General features: G+C 42.3%; 1 protein-coding gene across 3 annotated transcripts in view; it reads left to right on the forward strand.

Moving 5' to 3' along the window:
• The first annotated feature begins 320 nt into the window (after positions 1-320).
• The window catches only part of retreg1 (reticulophagy regulator 1), a 31195-nt gene continuing 15980 nt past the window's right edge, over positions 321-15535 (forward strand). For 2 of the 3 annotated variants that reach the window (XM_035428945.1, XM_035428944.1), the window contains exons 1-3: positions 321-702; positions 3349-3455; positions 4306-4336. In XM_035428945.1, coding sequence (XP_035284836.1) covers positions 452-702; positions 3349-3455; positions 4306-4336 — 389 coding nt within the window. In that variant the 5' untranslated portion in view covers positions 321-451. Of the gene's footprint in view, positions 703-3348; positions 3456-4305; positions 4337-11506; positions 11827-15535 lie in introns of those variants that run through there. The other variant, XM_035428946.1, reaches the window with a different exon arrangement.

Raw genomic sequence — 15535 nt, forward strand, 5'->3', positions numbered from 1 at the left:
TATCTTAAAATATTTTGTGCACTTATATAATAATAATAATAATAATAATAATAATAATAATAATAATAATATATTAGCTACTTTCTTTTTTTGTTATAGGCAAAATAAATAACAAATGACCATTTATGGGAGCGTTCAGTAATATGGCTTATAACTTGTAACTCAGTGAAGCAGTATTTAGAAGAGGACTGATGTATATTTTAATTTGGCCTGATCCACGTAAGAGGAAATTTCACGTTTAGTGTTGTTCGGGCTTCTCCATTCGGGCCGCCTGCGAAACACCTTGCCACTGGTCACATTCACATTCAGGTCCCTCCCACCCAGTGTCGTTTAAGCACGGCTCCAAGGCAACCGGTGCTGCCTTTCGATGACGTCAACTGGCCAACAACAACAATAACAACAAAATCAGTGCTGTCAGGGCCGAGGAGCGAGCTTCGTACGTGAATTTCCAATGGAAAGTCCGAGAAGAATCGAAAGTGACCACTCCAGGGAAGCTGGAGATCCGGAGGGTGAACGCCCAACGGAGAGTTGCGCCCAAGCTGCGGGGACAACTGAGGCGATGATGAGGCGAAACGTCCAGCAGCCCGCTGGTTGCCGACAGCTCAGAGGCTGGGATCTGCTCAGTGGTATTGCAGAGGTGATTACCTGGAAGAGACCTCTGCGGTGCACAGCCGTCTTCTTAACTACTAATTTAATCTTCTGGTAAGAATTTTCGAAGCACGTATCCAGCTGGCTTGTTTGCTGCTGGCTTCAATACGCTACAGTATAGTAAAAAGCTGATAACACATGCTCACATGTTTTACTTATTTTATATAGCGATGTTATTATAGAGCACATCATTAGCCGTATTTATTATAAGGCTAATAACAACGGCTATGTCCATTCATGCCTTTGTGTCGTGTATGTATTGAAGGTGTGATCGGTCATTTCCCACCGTTGTATTATCACGTGACTCAAAATAATATTTTTATGATGTTCTTCAAGTCTAAAAATAATCTTGTGCCCTTACGAAAGGCTTGTTAAGTAACATTGTAGTGCTGGGTGTTCCGAGCACAATGACGCATTAAATATTGACCAGTTCTTCGAACACGCCCTTCTCTTCTTGCAGAGTACATTCATGTGGTGTTTCACTATAATCACTATTATTGTTAGTATTTTATAATGTGAGGATAATATATTGAAGGATACGTTAAAGGGTTTGTGTTTAGGTATTTTCCTAATTCCAGATTTCTAGGTTCCTTGTCAGCAGTTATGTAAACACTAAAGTATTGTTTTGTTTTGCTCCTGTAAGCATGGTCTGGCCTGGATTTAATAGCAAGAGCTTTATATCTGGCAAGAGGAGTGCAATTGTATTCGGTGGGAGAAAGAAAAAAATGCAAAAAAAAAACAAGTTTCTGTTCGGATTGCCAATTCTGAATTGAACTAAGCTTGGGAAAATGTGTGGTAGGGTGGGGTGGATGACGACAACAGATGTACACTCTAACCATACTCCTGCCACATGCAGAGCACTTCAAACAAAGAACCTAAGAGTGACATTGCTGCTCTCCTGCTGCCATTGTTCAAAGAGAGGCAAGCAAATATTTGAAGAGACAGCACTCCCAGACTATCTGTGGTTGCATGACTGAAAGGACTTTGCAATAAGCACATTTATGGATTTAGCCAATGGATATTGCCTTCTGGGAAAATAAAATGGAATTCAGTGCTAACCGTACTTCAAAAGAACAAACATATGCTACCATTGCCCTCTAGAGGACAGTATTAGTGACTGCTTCAGTGTTTTCATGGACCTTAGTCATGTTTCTAGTAGGATTTCCAGAATTACCTCAGGTATAACCTCACCCCAGGTACCCTTTCAGAAGCATAAGAGGTCAACTGGAGAATGACTGGCAACAAGCTATAAACTGAGTAATTGTGTGTGCTTGTAATTGTCAAATTCTGATGGATCTGAACATAAAGTAAAAGAATGCCTTTAGATATTCAGTTTCACAATGATGCTGAGTTTCTGCTCAGTGGCCACCGACTGCCTGCATTTAATAGTTTCCCCATTTTCTTCTCCAAATTTTGAATTCAAAATTATATTTTGTAATCATGTCCGCAATCATACTTTCTGCAAAACTGTGATTCTTGTCACTCTGCAGTCCGCCTTTCAGCCATGGCATCTGCGCAATACTATAAATGCACTGCTGATGCAGGAAGAGACTGGATGCAGACTGGTAGTACAAATAGGGGTCGCTATTTTGTGCAGTGAGATTAAGTCAACCTCCCAATCAAGACCCTCCTTCACTGGGCCCATTTTTGTTTCTTTTTGGCCAAATCTGCCACACCTTGCCAGGCTGCCAGCCAGGCTAGCCAGATACCAGACAGTGAGGAGACTTGGATCACTGCTTTGGCAAGATGTACCACTCAACAGCTATAATGGTTTACACCTGACAGTACCTGGTATCATGCAGTGAGGAGACTGACAAAAACAGCCACATATTTGTTTTTTTAGTAAACCGGATACATTTGGGATGTCAGCAGCAGGAAGAATTGGTTAGGGAATTTGAGATCACAACAATAGCACACTGCTACTGTACCCTTGGACAGTGTGCTAGTGAATATCCACCCCTGTGAAACTTAGACTTAGTCTCCCTGAATAATGGCTCCTGTCAGAGATAGATAGTATTATTAATTGTAAATAGACCACAGAAGCCAGACATGACATGCAGAATGCAGGAGGCTGACTTCTGACTGGAAGAGGAAGCTCCCTAAGCACAATTTTTTTTACTGCATTCTATCTATGCCAGTTCACCACACCCTGCATGCCTGCGGGCAGTAAGGTGCATCCGCATTGAAGAATGATCCAGCCTCTCTGTCTGTGAAGCAGGAAGTCTTTACTCTTTACACTCAGCTGGTCCCATCTGTTCCTGTTGCAAATTTTGATGGCCAGTAGTGTCGAGCGGCTATGTTTGTTTGGGATTGGTATCGTACCCACCAGTGCAGTATAGAACGTGTGTAGACTGCTTTCTATCCATTTACCAATTTGGGCCCTGGCTTGTCTGTCTAGGTGGGAAATTACCTGCAGTGGTACTTTGCAATTAACTCCACTCCGAGTAACTAATACAAGAAACAGTATTGCTTGCTTTGTTAAGTGACTGCAAAGTGTTCAGAAATGCTAAACAAAAATGAACTACCTTTACTACCAAATTATTACTCAATTAAAAGCACTGTGCAATAGTGCTTATATTGGATTCCTTTTCTAGGCTTGAAGTGCTCCTTAATCTGAGTTCTCTCTCCCACTCTCTCTCTCTCTCTCTCTCTCTCTCTCTCTCTCTCTCTCTCTCACACTCTGTTTTCTCTGTTCATTAGGTTTGTAGCCCTTTGTTCCTGGAGAGTTTACAACACACTGGCTCTGGGCTTGATGGTCTTAGTGATGGTTCAGATGATAAGAGACGTAATGATGTCCAGACAAAGAGGTAGGTATCCAAGCTCATTCATACATCAATTCCAAGTTGCTTCTATGGCAAATTCACTTGATTCTTCTACTCAATGGTTCATGCATATTGAAATGAAACCTATTCTTAAACTCCTAAATCTGAGATTTTAATGAATTGTCTTATTTTTGTAATGCCCTCTCCCTCCAGATGAACTATTTCATATTACAGAGGTTAATATTTGTGAACTGTTTACACACCTTTGGTTCCGGTGGCATACTCGGTCAAACTGTAATTATTTTCAGTGAATTACAAACAATGAAGACTTTGTGATTCATTGTCTAGAATCCCACACTTTCAGATTAATTCCCTGATTAGGGTCTAATGGCTATGGTCACTGAAACGACTCAGAAGTAATGCATATGTACTTTTGAGTACTTAACATTAAAAGCACATTGCAGTTTGATTTAATCTGCCTTTTTCTTATAGCCCTGACTGGCTTTCACAGCATAAAGCCTGTGTTCTCCATATTCTCTGTGATTGAAACTATGTTGAAATGTTGGCTTACAGGGGCTGTTCTCTCTTTATGTAACATTGAACTACTTTTAAAACATAAGCCCTTTATACAATGCTTTCTCTTCTCGCTTGCTTGATTACTGCTCACGGAAGAACACAAATGTGGTCTCTGCCTCCCCTCATCTGAACACTGCTTAATTTGGTTCCAAACAATATTTGTTATTGTTATTGACCTGCATAAAACCTGTGAGTGGATGCTGAGATACCTTATAAAAATGGAAGAAAAACAAACCCCTTTAATATGTTTGCTTGGTGAAGGATGCTATGACATGTATATGACTAATCCAAATGCAACATTTCCTGTTCTTTACCATAGGAGCCTATATATGGCGAAGCATGAGCGAAAGGTAGGTCATTCATGCTTTTTTCACTTCTGTAACCACCGAGAGGCCATTGTAAGTTATGAGGAAGATCATTTCCTGATGTTGTCTAGCTTTAGTGGACTGCGAAGCGTCCCCCTTTGTTATGATAGAGATGTGGTGAGTCAGGTTGAATGGTTCCATTCCAAAAATGCTGCACTCAGGTAAATGATCTGTCTGGTTTTGATCTGCATCTGGAGTTTGGTGCAGTGTTTTCACCATGCTTCCTCTGTTTCAAACGGTTTGTGTTGGCAGGCCTTTCCTTTGGTTTTGACATGGGAGATCCACAGTGTGTTGAGGCTGTCAGCTGACATATCTCCTCATGGTCCCGGTATGGAGGATGTCGTTTCCTCTTTGGCTTCCATGCGAGAGTCCTTCTGTGGCTGGGGACCTGCCGTTTGACTGTGGGGCCGATGATGTAGTTGGAATAGGTTTGGCAGGCATTAAATCCAGGCACCGCCGCATCTCGCTGCTCAAAGTTCCATTACAAAATTTCTGCTCGTTCAGGAATAAAGCCATTGTAAAAGAAAAGACATTTTTGAAAAGGTTTGTCATTGTAACTAACAACGCCATATCATTTTGTGTAGTACATCAGTGAGAGTTGCAGAGTTTATTTCCAGACAGCAGAAGGTATTTCTGGGTTTGTGTCCTCTGGGATGTGCCTGATACTGACTTTTAAAATGTCTACCGCTGAGCTGTGCCGGGGGCCTTTGATGTATAATGTATACTCAAGCCTCTCTGATGACTTTCCACACCAGGAATCCTGGGGTTAATTCTGCCCACTCAGAAGGCTGATCTTCTGAGCGGCTTGTTATACGTGTAGCATTCCAAATATTTATTAGACCGAAACTCATTTTCAACGTATTGAAAGTATTAGTGGCCAATACAGTGGGAAAGGTTTGTCATGCCCAACTATACAACTTCTCTGTTTTTCACTCTCATATCCTTCTGAGACCTGGAAGAGAAAGAAGCATTTTTATTTTATTGACAAGATATCTTGGATGAAAAAAAAAACATGTTGCAGTGAAAATGTTTTCAAAAATATTATTTATTCTATTTCTATGTCCTCTACACAAAAGACGTTAAAGCATAGTAGAATGTATGGTTCTTGAGTTTAAGACCAGATACTCATGTTGTCCCCTACAGGGGACAAAAATTAATTGGCCGGTCCTCTGAGGATAAACCACTTAATCGCTCACCTCAGAACATGATTACATGTACGTATTTTTCCATAAACCCACTTGACTTTTATAATGAATCATAGATGGAAAAACTCTCTGACGCTCGCAGGGGTTCCTGGTGTTTATTGGGCCTCAGGTTAACTGCTTGATCGCTTAAAGTGATTATCTGGATTACGGATCTTGTCAGCTGTTCTTTTGTTGCCATCTTCACATGTCACTGGCATGCGGAGCGCCTGCAGGAAATCGATCTCTGTAACGCAGGAAACGTGCAGGGCAGTAGAATGCGTCGCGCATGCTGGCAGACTTTTCTGACGCATGCCAAATTGCACCTCAGGCTGCCCTGGTTACTACCGTATTTTTATCAGCTGCATAGTCAGATGCATGAGGCAGTAGATATAAATTAATATAATTTACTTTCTTAGTCGACTACCTTGTCCAAGGGGTCTTATTTAGACTTAGGGTCTGTGGTGGTCTTATCTGGACCGTATTGTGACTTGAGTTTAAGCAAGTCTTAAGCATTATCCATTTTATACCTTACTGACGTGTGAGATAGCTGCCCTCTGCTCTGAGATATGAACCCAGAGCTCTACAAAATGGATCACATTAGTCAGCTCTTAAGCCTACAGGCCCACTCTTCCAGCAGGAAGATAATTGTGATGTAAAATTGGGCTCACCAGTGTTATTGTTTCATAGCATTAATGAATTAGTGTATTCAATTATATCTTATATTCACTGATATACCTGTCAAAGAGGATAACTGGATATTGGCCTGAATTTAATTAATATCTGTCCTTAACTTTGACTTATAAATGAATGCATTTCTTCAACAAGACCGCTTAATGAATTCATTTCAGTGAGCATTGAACTCACCAAATGGCATTTGTTAGCAAAAAAACAAGCTAGAGCTTAACTGTGAGCCCAGTTAAGGACAAATCTTGATTGAATCCAGACCTTTAGCAGAAAAAGATGAGTCCTTTTAAAACCTCCTTCTAGCCTGCCTGTTATTGTATTTTTTAATGGCGTTCCCTGTAAAAGCCTCCCCAAAGAGATGTTTGGTGCGGTATGTCTTGCTGTTCTGATCGCAAACTTGACCAGTACTGGGAAATCAGGATCTAATATAGAGCTGTAAAGTCCAGGGCATAAAACGAGGATTTTCAATCACAGATCGCGAAAACCTGTCAAAACGGGTTTCACAAAATTGCTTTGCTTGGAAATTGCAAGTAATAAAAGTGTGATGACTGCAGCCGGCCTCTCACACGTCCAGGTCTTTCCTCACAAGTCTGGCATTTCCTTTCCTTGTGTGGAGGTGAGGGCACACAAAATCTGCTATGATCTCGTCCACCCTTAAGATGACTATTTAGATCACTAGTTGCACGAAAGATAAAGGCCACTGCATGGTCTTAGGTCAGTCAATAGCGGGAGCATGGCACAACCAGTCTCGCTTCAAGCATTCCCTTGCAATAATGCTCTGCACTGAACTTCAGACCAATAAAGTTTATTTTGTAACGTGTACTTAAGTACATAACATTTCTTTTTTTAAACTATATTTTCAGTAGATTAATAAATTATAAAAACGAAATTGGCCCATTTTGCTTAAAGTGTTTCCTGGAAATATTCTTTAGTATATTTATGAACTGCTTTTAAACTTTGTATCCTAGAGTGGTATACCTAACACCATGACCTAAGTTTCCTTCTGGAAATGAAAGTGAAAGTACACTACTTGGGCTTAAGTTCAGAAAAGACATACATTTATAAAAATTATTTTTCTGTGAAGGTTGACTGCTCTGCACTTCCTGGTTTTCTTTTGTGTATAGGAAAGGGTACCAATAAACACGCAAGGTTTCTAGGTGAGAGTGGGTAGGTTTAATTTGAAGATTACAAATAGAAAAATGCCTCAAGTGTAAAGCGTGGACTATATTAAGCCTGCTGGAGAGAACTAACAGTTCAAATGGAAATAAATAGTTCAAATTACTTTTTTATACCACAGCATATCATTCCAGTTTAATCTGACTGCAAGCCAGATTTTTCCAACCTTGGCTCCTGACACCCACAGCCAGCCCATGTAGAGCAGAGGAGCGCACGTATGGTGTGCACAAATGTAAAAGCTCGATACAAAACCGAAACGAGGCAGGGGGATCAGAAGGATTGCCAATTCACTGATTACCTACATGGACACACTTTGCAACACGTGTTCGTGGATTGCAATTGTGATTTCTACGTGAATCTTGCTGATCTCAGTGTGCATGTCACAATTTTCATGAAACAAGCCTTAGCTTAGCAGTTGAGGCCTAATCTGATCCCTACCTTAAAAAACACTGAATCACTGCTTGAAATGTACCTGTTATTCCCTGTGGAATTTGGGGGCAATCGGTTGAACTGGCATAGTTGGCAGCCTAACAGTAGCTGGTTGTTGGAGTAAGCTGGAAGATTAAATTGGTTGAAGGTTAGTGAGGTTGTACTGGCTGGGTGCAATTCTCCCTTGTGTGCCACCATTTGGGGGCGAAGAAATGCTGCCCCTGTCTCACCAGGAAAGAAATTCTGAATGGCACATATTTCTGAACAAGAAAATTCTGAATGGTGTAAATTTCTCTCAGGGAGACCCTCGGAGACCAGCGGTCAGTGTGTATTTCTCTGTAACGGGGAGGTGTTCCTAATCAGAACTCAGGACTTAAATATTCTCTTTAGGCATTTCAGAAGCATTCCAGACAGCCCTGGGTTTTAAGCAACCATAAGAGATGAAATATCAAAAACGTGCTCACTCCTCATCAGGTCATTGAGGACGGCTGCTGCTGAAGGTTAGAGCTCTAATAAGTTTGCCAGCAGATTCTAGTCCTATTTGAAGGGTAAAGAATCTGTGACCCAGAGGAGAGACATGCAAAAGCTCAGCCCACCTGACAAGCCTGGTCTGAAAACCATCTGACAAAATCCGCTCTGACATAGAAACCATCACCGCGCGAATATTTACCAGCATTTTTCACAGCTCCAAATTTCATATCCCTTTTGGCTCTAACATTTGGCTGCCTGAAATGTGCTATCATGTGTTCGCGTCCATCACAGCGTCCCCAGGAGAACCGTGCTGAAGATTCCCCGCCAGGCTGGCTTTGGAGATCAGCCAAAGCAGAGGTTTTGGGGACAGCTGTACCCCACTTAGCAAGAATGTATTGATGTTCCATGTGCTAGCTCAAAATACCCCTTCCCACATGACCCCCCCCCCCCCCCCCCCCAACTGTGCCAGATTTTAATAAAAGAGTTTGGGACATATGGAAACTATCAGATAGTAATTTCACTGGTTCATCTATTTTTGTTACGTTACACACGATAATGTCAATTCTCAGCAAACATTCTTTCCTAGAGCATTTTTATGTCACAGAGAATTTTTTAATCATTGGGCTGACACATACATATTTATTGTCATGTTGATATTTATTTTCATTTACAAACAAATATATTTTTAATTAAAGTCAGTATAGTACAAAGTGCCACATTCGCACAATTTACTGAACCCCAATTTATATGACTTTTGTTGCCAGTGTGGTATTGTTATATGTTTACCCTGAGTCTGGCTAAAACTGTCAATCTTGGCCCAACGTAAGTTCAAACCAGGATATTGAAGTAAACCTTTACTCGATTATGCCAGGCCCTAGTCTTCCAATACAGCGCATTCAACAGGTTCTGTTCGAGGAGGTCAAATTCAGTGGACGTGGATCAGATAAATTGGATATCCATTAGTTATATTATTGTAAACCGCATCTGTTGTAGCAGCATTTCGTGTCTCGGTGTACAAAGTTGGACAGGTTATGTCCCATACAGCCCTTTGGTTGGCTGGAGCTGTGGTTTGGCATTTGCACTGTCGATGTCAACAGGGAATTATTTCCCCGCCGGCTCATGGCAGAAACCACACTGTGACTAAGCCTTTTAGCTGCTTGGCAGGATCCCTCGGCAGGGCTGTTTCTGCACAGTGCGAGAACAAGCCTGTTTCACCCACTCGGTAAGGGCACATGGGAGACCTGCCTCTAGACCCCGCTCACACAACGTCTTGTTTACCTCAGCATTCAGCAGGGCGGCCTTAATGCTGAGTTCGAGGCCTCCCGGTGGGGGCAACACCGACGGCAGAACGTGTTAGCCTCTCTCGATAAGCCGGTGAAATTGCAGCAATCAAAACAAGGGTTGGGCAAGCGCTCCCAGGGGAGAGAGCAGGTGGCCCTCACCCCTACACACACACCACACACACCACACACACCCATCTCAAGACTGAGCCCTCATTGGTGGCCTGGCCAGATCTGAACCCAGCACTCTCTATGCTAAGAGTTCCAAGTAGTAGGGGCTCGATACCCTCCTGGGAGCCCCTTGAGGGAGCCTATTAAAAGAACAGCTGTCACCGAATACGACTACTGTACAGTAACAGTTCTGGGGAACTGAGAAAAATGATAATAACAGTACACGGAGGTGCCGATGAACTTCAGTGGCATGCTATTTATTGTGTTGATTGATTTAAAGGGTTTGGGGCATGTCAAGTTAAACACAACTGTATGAAAAACTCAGCTTTCACTTTCCCAGTGATGAGAGCTGGTGGTTAGTCACAGCTAATGTTGACATGGTTACCAGTTATTTCTAGTTATAAATGAGACATTTATAGATGGAGGTGTGTGTGGGTCAGAACAGTTTATAAATTTATCCTAACCTTTCCAGAACTGTTCCACTGCCAGTGCTGTTTATCAAAAAGTCATGGCTATTTTCAGAACATGGTTGTAAATAGAAACATGCTCAACAGCGTATGTTCTGTTGTCACGATTGCAGCGGTGTTCCGTGTCTTGTGACATTGTGTTGATACGTCATGTTAATCAAAGGGGCTGGTGCTGGCAGTTTGCTCCCTAAGGGGTAGATGATCTCTCATAGTGCTCAGTTCAGAATCAGGATGCTGCACAGGCCAATCAGAAGTTCAGTTACCAACTAGCTGAAGGTGTGCTTAAATATGGAGCCTGTGATTGGATGGGGGTGTCAAAAAGGAGGGATGACATGCCAGAAGCAGACTGTTGGCCAGAATTGAATAAGCGGTCCTGACCCTGCTTTGTCATGGTTCTGTGGATGTGAGAATAAGAATGAGGTTTATGCCACAGCAGCTGCTGTTTCAAGGGGAACATTCTCATAAGATCATCATGCTATTGAATAACACTTTGGAAACAACCACCAAAATGACACATTTGACCCAGTTCGTCCATAAATGTAGCAGTGCATTATACAATATCAAAGAATTTGAATAATGAACATCTAAACACTGTAGTCCTCCAGTGGCTGTTGTTGGACATTAAGATGCTATCTGAGGTGTCTGAAAAAATTATGTCCTGAGAGTTATGTGAGTTAAATTGCTGCCTTGGAGAATCAGCTAAACTCATGACCAGCCATTTTTTTTTAGCATTGTGACCATTTACCCACAGGACAAACAAGACATAAGTATCCACTCACTGACACATCTTGTTCAGAAGCAAAACGTTCTTGAAAGTCTTTTAAATTAATCTTACTGAAACTGGTCAATTTCCTGACAACCATATCAAAGTAATTTGCTGTGTAAACTATTCATTGCCACCTCTGAGGGCAAGAGTATCTTTTAAACACAGTATTATCTTTTTTTTCAGATTCATTGAATGTCATGCAAAAACCTTGAATAGCAAAAATCTTTCTCATTTTTATTATTCTTCGTGTAGTTATCATCTAGCTATCATCTCCATGTACTGTGAATGTCTCATAAGAAATAATACACGTGGCTTCACACCAGATGCAATTAATGTCTAATATTGTTGTGTTGGTGAACTAATATTGTAGTTCCAGAACGTTCCATTCTTACATACAGGGTGTGTGGGAATTTCTCGTGACACTGGAATTTTCTTTCTGGCTCATATGTTGTCACTCAAAAGAGTTAGCTCTACCCCCGTTTGTGGAAGCCCCCCCCCCCCCCCCCCCCCCCAGAAAAACCGAAAGACAAACCGGCTGTAGCTTTTTGGAGGGTCCCATCCCCACCCATTGCGTCGCTGCCTTTGGAATGCTGTGTGACTTGATTTATTTATAGAGTGAGCAGGTTGAAATAGCCAGGCACAAGCTCCATTCAAGATAAACAGGAGCTGTTCACTCTCCCGCGCACTAGAGACTGCCTAGCTACGACTGGGCTCTGGGGCTTCGCCTTGAGTTCTGATAAGGAAAGCCTTCCTGTTATAAACACACACCGACTGCTGGTCTCCGAGGGTCTCCCTGAAAATCCAACGCTTTCGATATGGCTCCTGAAGACAGCGGAGCAGGGTTGAGGTAACAAAGCCATTGTTTCTCTTTGGAGTGTGTTGGTGCATGCGCGCACACACGTGAATGTATCTGCTGAGGTGGGTAATCAGTGTAGTTTGAGTGTCATGGATTAGCACTGTTGGATTAGTTGATGGAAGAGCACAGTTTCTCAACATCCCTCTAATGTATTTCACTACCTGCATGTGGTGCTTTTGTGTATGTCTGGGGGGAGAGTGCATATTGTAGAAATGGATTAGACCCTTATCTTGATTATTTGAAAGATTGTTTTTGTGCCAGTGAAGGAATGCTATGGAATTTTAAATTAGTGAATTGTATCAGAGCTTGGGATTGTATGAGCCTTATTCACAGTCACTTGTTTTTATCATGGTCTGTCTCAAAGACTCAACTATTCTCTCTGACCTCTGATCACATTGGTCTTATGTTTATGTTCTTAATCTAGTTTTAATTGTTTCAGATAGGTTTATCATTGGAATAGTCTGTCTAGCATGACATTCCTGGCCAGCTGACTGAGCTTGGCCCAGCAGCATTAGCAGCACTAACAGTGTTGAGGTGTGCGTTTGATCTAATCAGAAAGCCAAGCTTGTCAGTTCCCATTATCAGGCTTTACCCCCCAGCCATTTGGCCCCTTGCAGAGGGAGCAAACCAGTAGTGGGCGGAGAGTGTCATGTGCTCTCGCAAAATCCCCAGTTCAGTGTTTACACAGGGCTCTGGCTGCAAGCGTAAGACCGTAACCTGACCGCGCCATGCCATGCGCCCGAGCCCGCGGACTCCGGAGCATAAACATGTTTGCCGTCCTGTTTCGAAATATGCGGACGTGCTGAGCGCTCGCGCCCATTTTTGACATTGTTCGCGGCTATTTTTAAAGAAGCCCTGGCCGGTCAGGCTTGTTAGAGGATCAGACGTGTCGCTCTCTGTCTCACTGAGAAGATTAGTAACAGTGGGGATGGGAGCAGGGCAGCGTGCGTGTTTTCCAGCAGCTGGCTGCGTTCTCTGCAAACCTGGACACACATTATTATGGTAAATCATGCTTGGTAGCTTGAAGCTTGGCTTTGACTATCATTGTTCCTGAAGAGAACTACTACTACTAAATGTGTTAAAACCTAGGCATTAATATATTTGCAATATGTTTTCATTAAGGAACTGAAGGAATATTTTGTCAGTATACGCCAAACAATATGTTGTTAAGTTGAACTGCTAGAAGTTGATTTGGTGGTTTTGGTATCTTGTGGATGTTGTTAGATTGTCATGTTCTGAGATTTGATTGGAGTAGGAAAAATGCTAATTTTAGTGCTGTCGGCTGTATTGTTCAAAGGAACAGACAGGCAGATTGCAGTACAGTATTTCCTGTAAGGCATCTGCTAAATACCTGAACAGTACATTGTAATTGTAGAATTATATATTGGACTGACAGCTTTTTGAAGCTAGGGGTACCATGTGGGGGTGACACCTGTCTTAGATCCTTAGATACTCAGTCATGACCCCCTGAACAGTCAGCCCCAACCTGGTACACATGCACATTGAAATTGACACCCTCACACACTCCCAAATGCAAGTGAACACGCACAAACGAGTACACATCCACAAGCACACGCAAACCTTCTCATTCCGTAAACATGTGCACACGCAGGCACGCACAAACACACACACATGCACAAGCACAGATACCCTCACATCTCACATACATACAAATGAGTGTGCTCTGTAGCATCTGCATAACAATCCAGTTTAGTGAATAGGCAACTTTTTATGTGGGGCATCTACTAGAATCACCTGGAGAATAATTCACCAAATTCAATAATTCATATATATATATATATATAAAACAAATTTGAATGGACGTGATGAAATTGTATGCAAAGTATAATCATTTATCCTCAATAACTCTGGAAACTTTTGTTGTATACAGTCTCTATCAATCAACCAGTTAATGATTATATTTTTGAATACAGGGAGGCGTATGGTCATGCAGTTGGTAGTATTGCTGCCTCACAGCAAGAAGGTCCCGGGTTTGAAAGCCGGGGCCTTTCTGTGTGGAGTTTGCATGTTCTCCCCGTTCTACAGTTTCCTCCCACAGTCCAAAGACATGCAGGTTAGGCTAATTGGAAGCTAGATTTCTCATAGGTATGAGTGTGTGCGTGAATGATGAGTGAACGGTGTGTGGGCGCTGCGATGGATTAACGACCTGTCCAGGGTGTATTCCTGCCTCTCCCCCAATGCATGCTGGGATCGGCTCCAGCCCACCCGCGACCCTGACCAGGAATGAGCGGGTTAGATAATGGATGGATGGATTGATTTTTGAATATTCATTTAAATCATAATCTTAATTTTACAAGACGAGTGTAAATCCACAATATGCAGTAGATGCCTTGCTGTTTGCTTGGTTTGTTTGAGGGGGTCTTACATGCACACCCATGCTGTCTCTGACAGCACTTCATGGTAGTTGTCAAGTCACGCTGTCCACGCACGCGCTCTGTCCCCGGCCCTTTGAAAGTGAGATGCGACAGAGGGCTGACGTTTCCAAGAATCACAAGGGCCATCACAGGAGGGTCATATTGTCCCTGTGGTGTGTGGTGGTGGGGAGGGGAGGGGAGCTTCAGGAATGGACTCAGGAGACCCCCGCCATGAGTTTCAGTATCAAATAGCTCTCAGAACTCATCAGTCACTTCCATGGCAGTGTGCTGGCGAGAGTGGGCATGGGACATGGGGGGCGGGGGGGGGGGTGTTGGGTCTGCGAGTGACAGCTTGCCAGATTTGGTGGGAGAACAGCTGCTGGGTGGACAGCTGGGGCCAGGGGAGGGGGGTGAAGGCAGAATGGGGGGGAGAGGATCTGTGACGGGGGGGCCTTTGCGAGGACTTTCGTTTATTGATGGCTAGTGTTTGCAAAGCTGGTCATGCTTAAAGATATTACAGGACAAGCCAACATTTTTTCTTCCTGGCGAGCTGATGGGCAGACGAATCAGGAGGGGATCTCAGGCTGTCTGTCCACTCATGTGGGCCCTTTTAGTACTGCCTCTTCTACCAACATTTTCCTTTTTCTCCCTTTCTGTGTTTATGCTTTGCCTCAGGTCTCATTTTCAGGTGTTGAAATGACTCATTTTGGTCTGTTTGCCTGCTATTGTGGAATGCTACATATAATACTAAAGGTATTGTGAAGAACTAAGCTTGCTATTAAAAATATGGGTGCTTTGAGGACAAGCACTAATTGCTTTACCTCAAAGCACCTATAAGGTAGTGGAATGGAAAAACAGCTGACACATTCCATAAACCATACTCTTACTATTATATATATATATATATATATATATATATATATATATATATATATATATATATATATATATAGTGAGCTCCATTATGTTTGGGACATGTTTGGGGCATTTTATTTTATTTTATTTTATTTATTAGGCTCTATACTCCACAATTTTAGATTTGTAATCAAACAATTCACATGTAGTTAAAGTGCACATTCTTATCATTTATTAAATGGTATTTTTATACATTTAGGTTTCACCATGTAGAAATTACAGCACTTTCTATACATCGCTCCCCATTTCAGGGCACCATAATGTTTGGGACAAATGGCTTCACAGATGTTTCTGATCAGTCAGGTCTGTTTAATTGCTTCCTCAGTGCAGTTACGTATGAGTATCTTGTCTTGATTCTAGGCTTTGGATTGCCTGAGTTGTGCCTTTGAAAGTCAAGGAAGCTGTTACGA

This window comes from Anguilla anguilla, chromosome 8 (assembly GCF_013347855.1).
Source record: "Anguilla anguilla isolate fAngAng1 chromosome 8, fAngAng1.pri, whole genome shotgun sequence".
Classification (NCBI taxonomy): domain Eukaryota; kingdom Metazoa; phylum Chordata; class Actinopteri; order Anguilliformes; family Anguillidae; genus Anguilla; species Anguilla anguilla.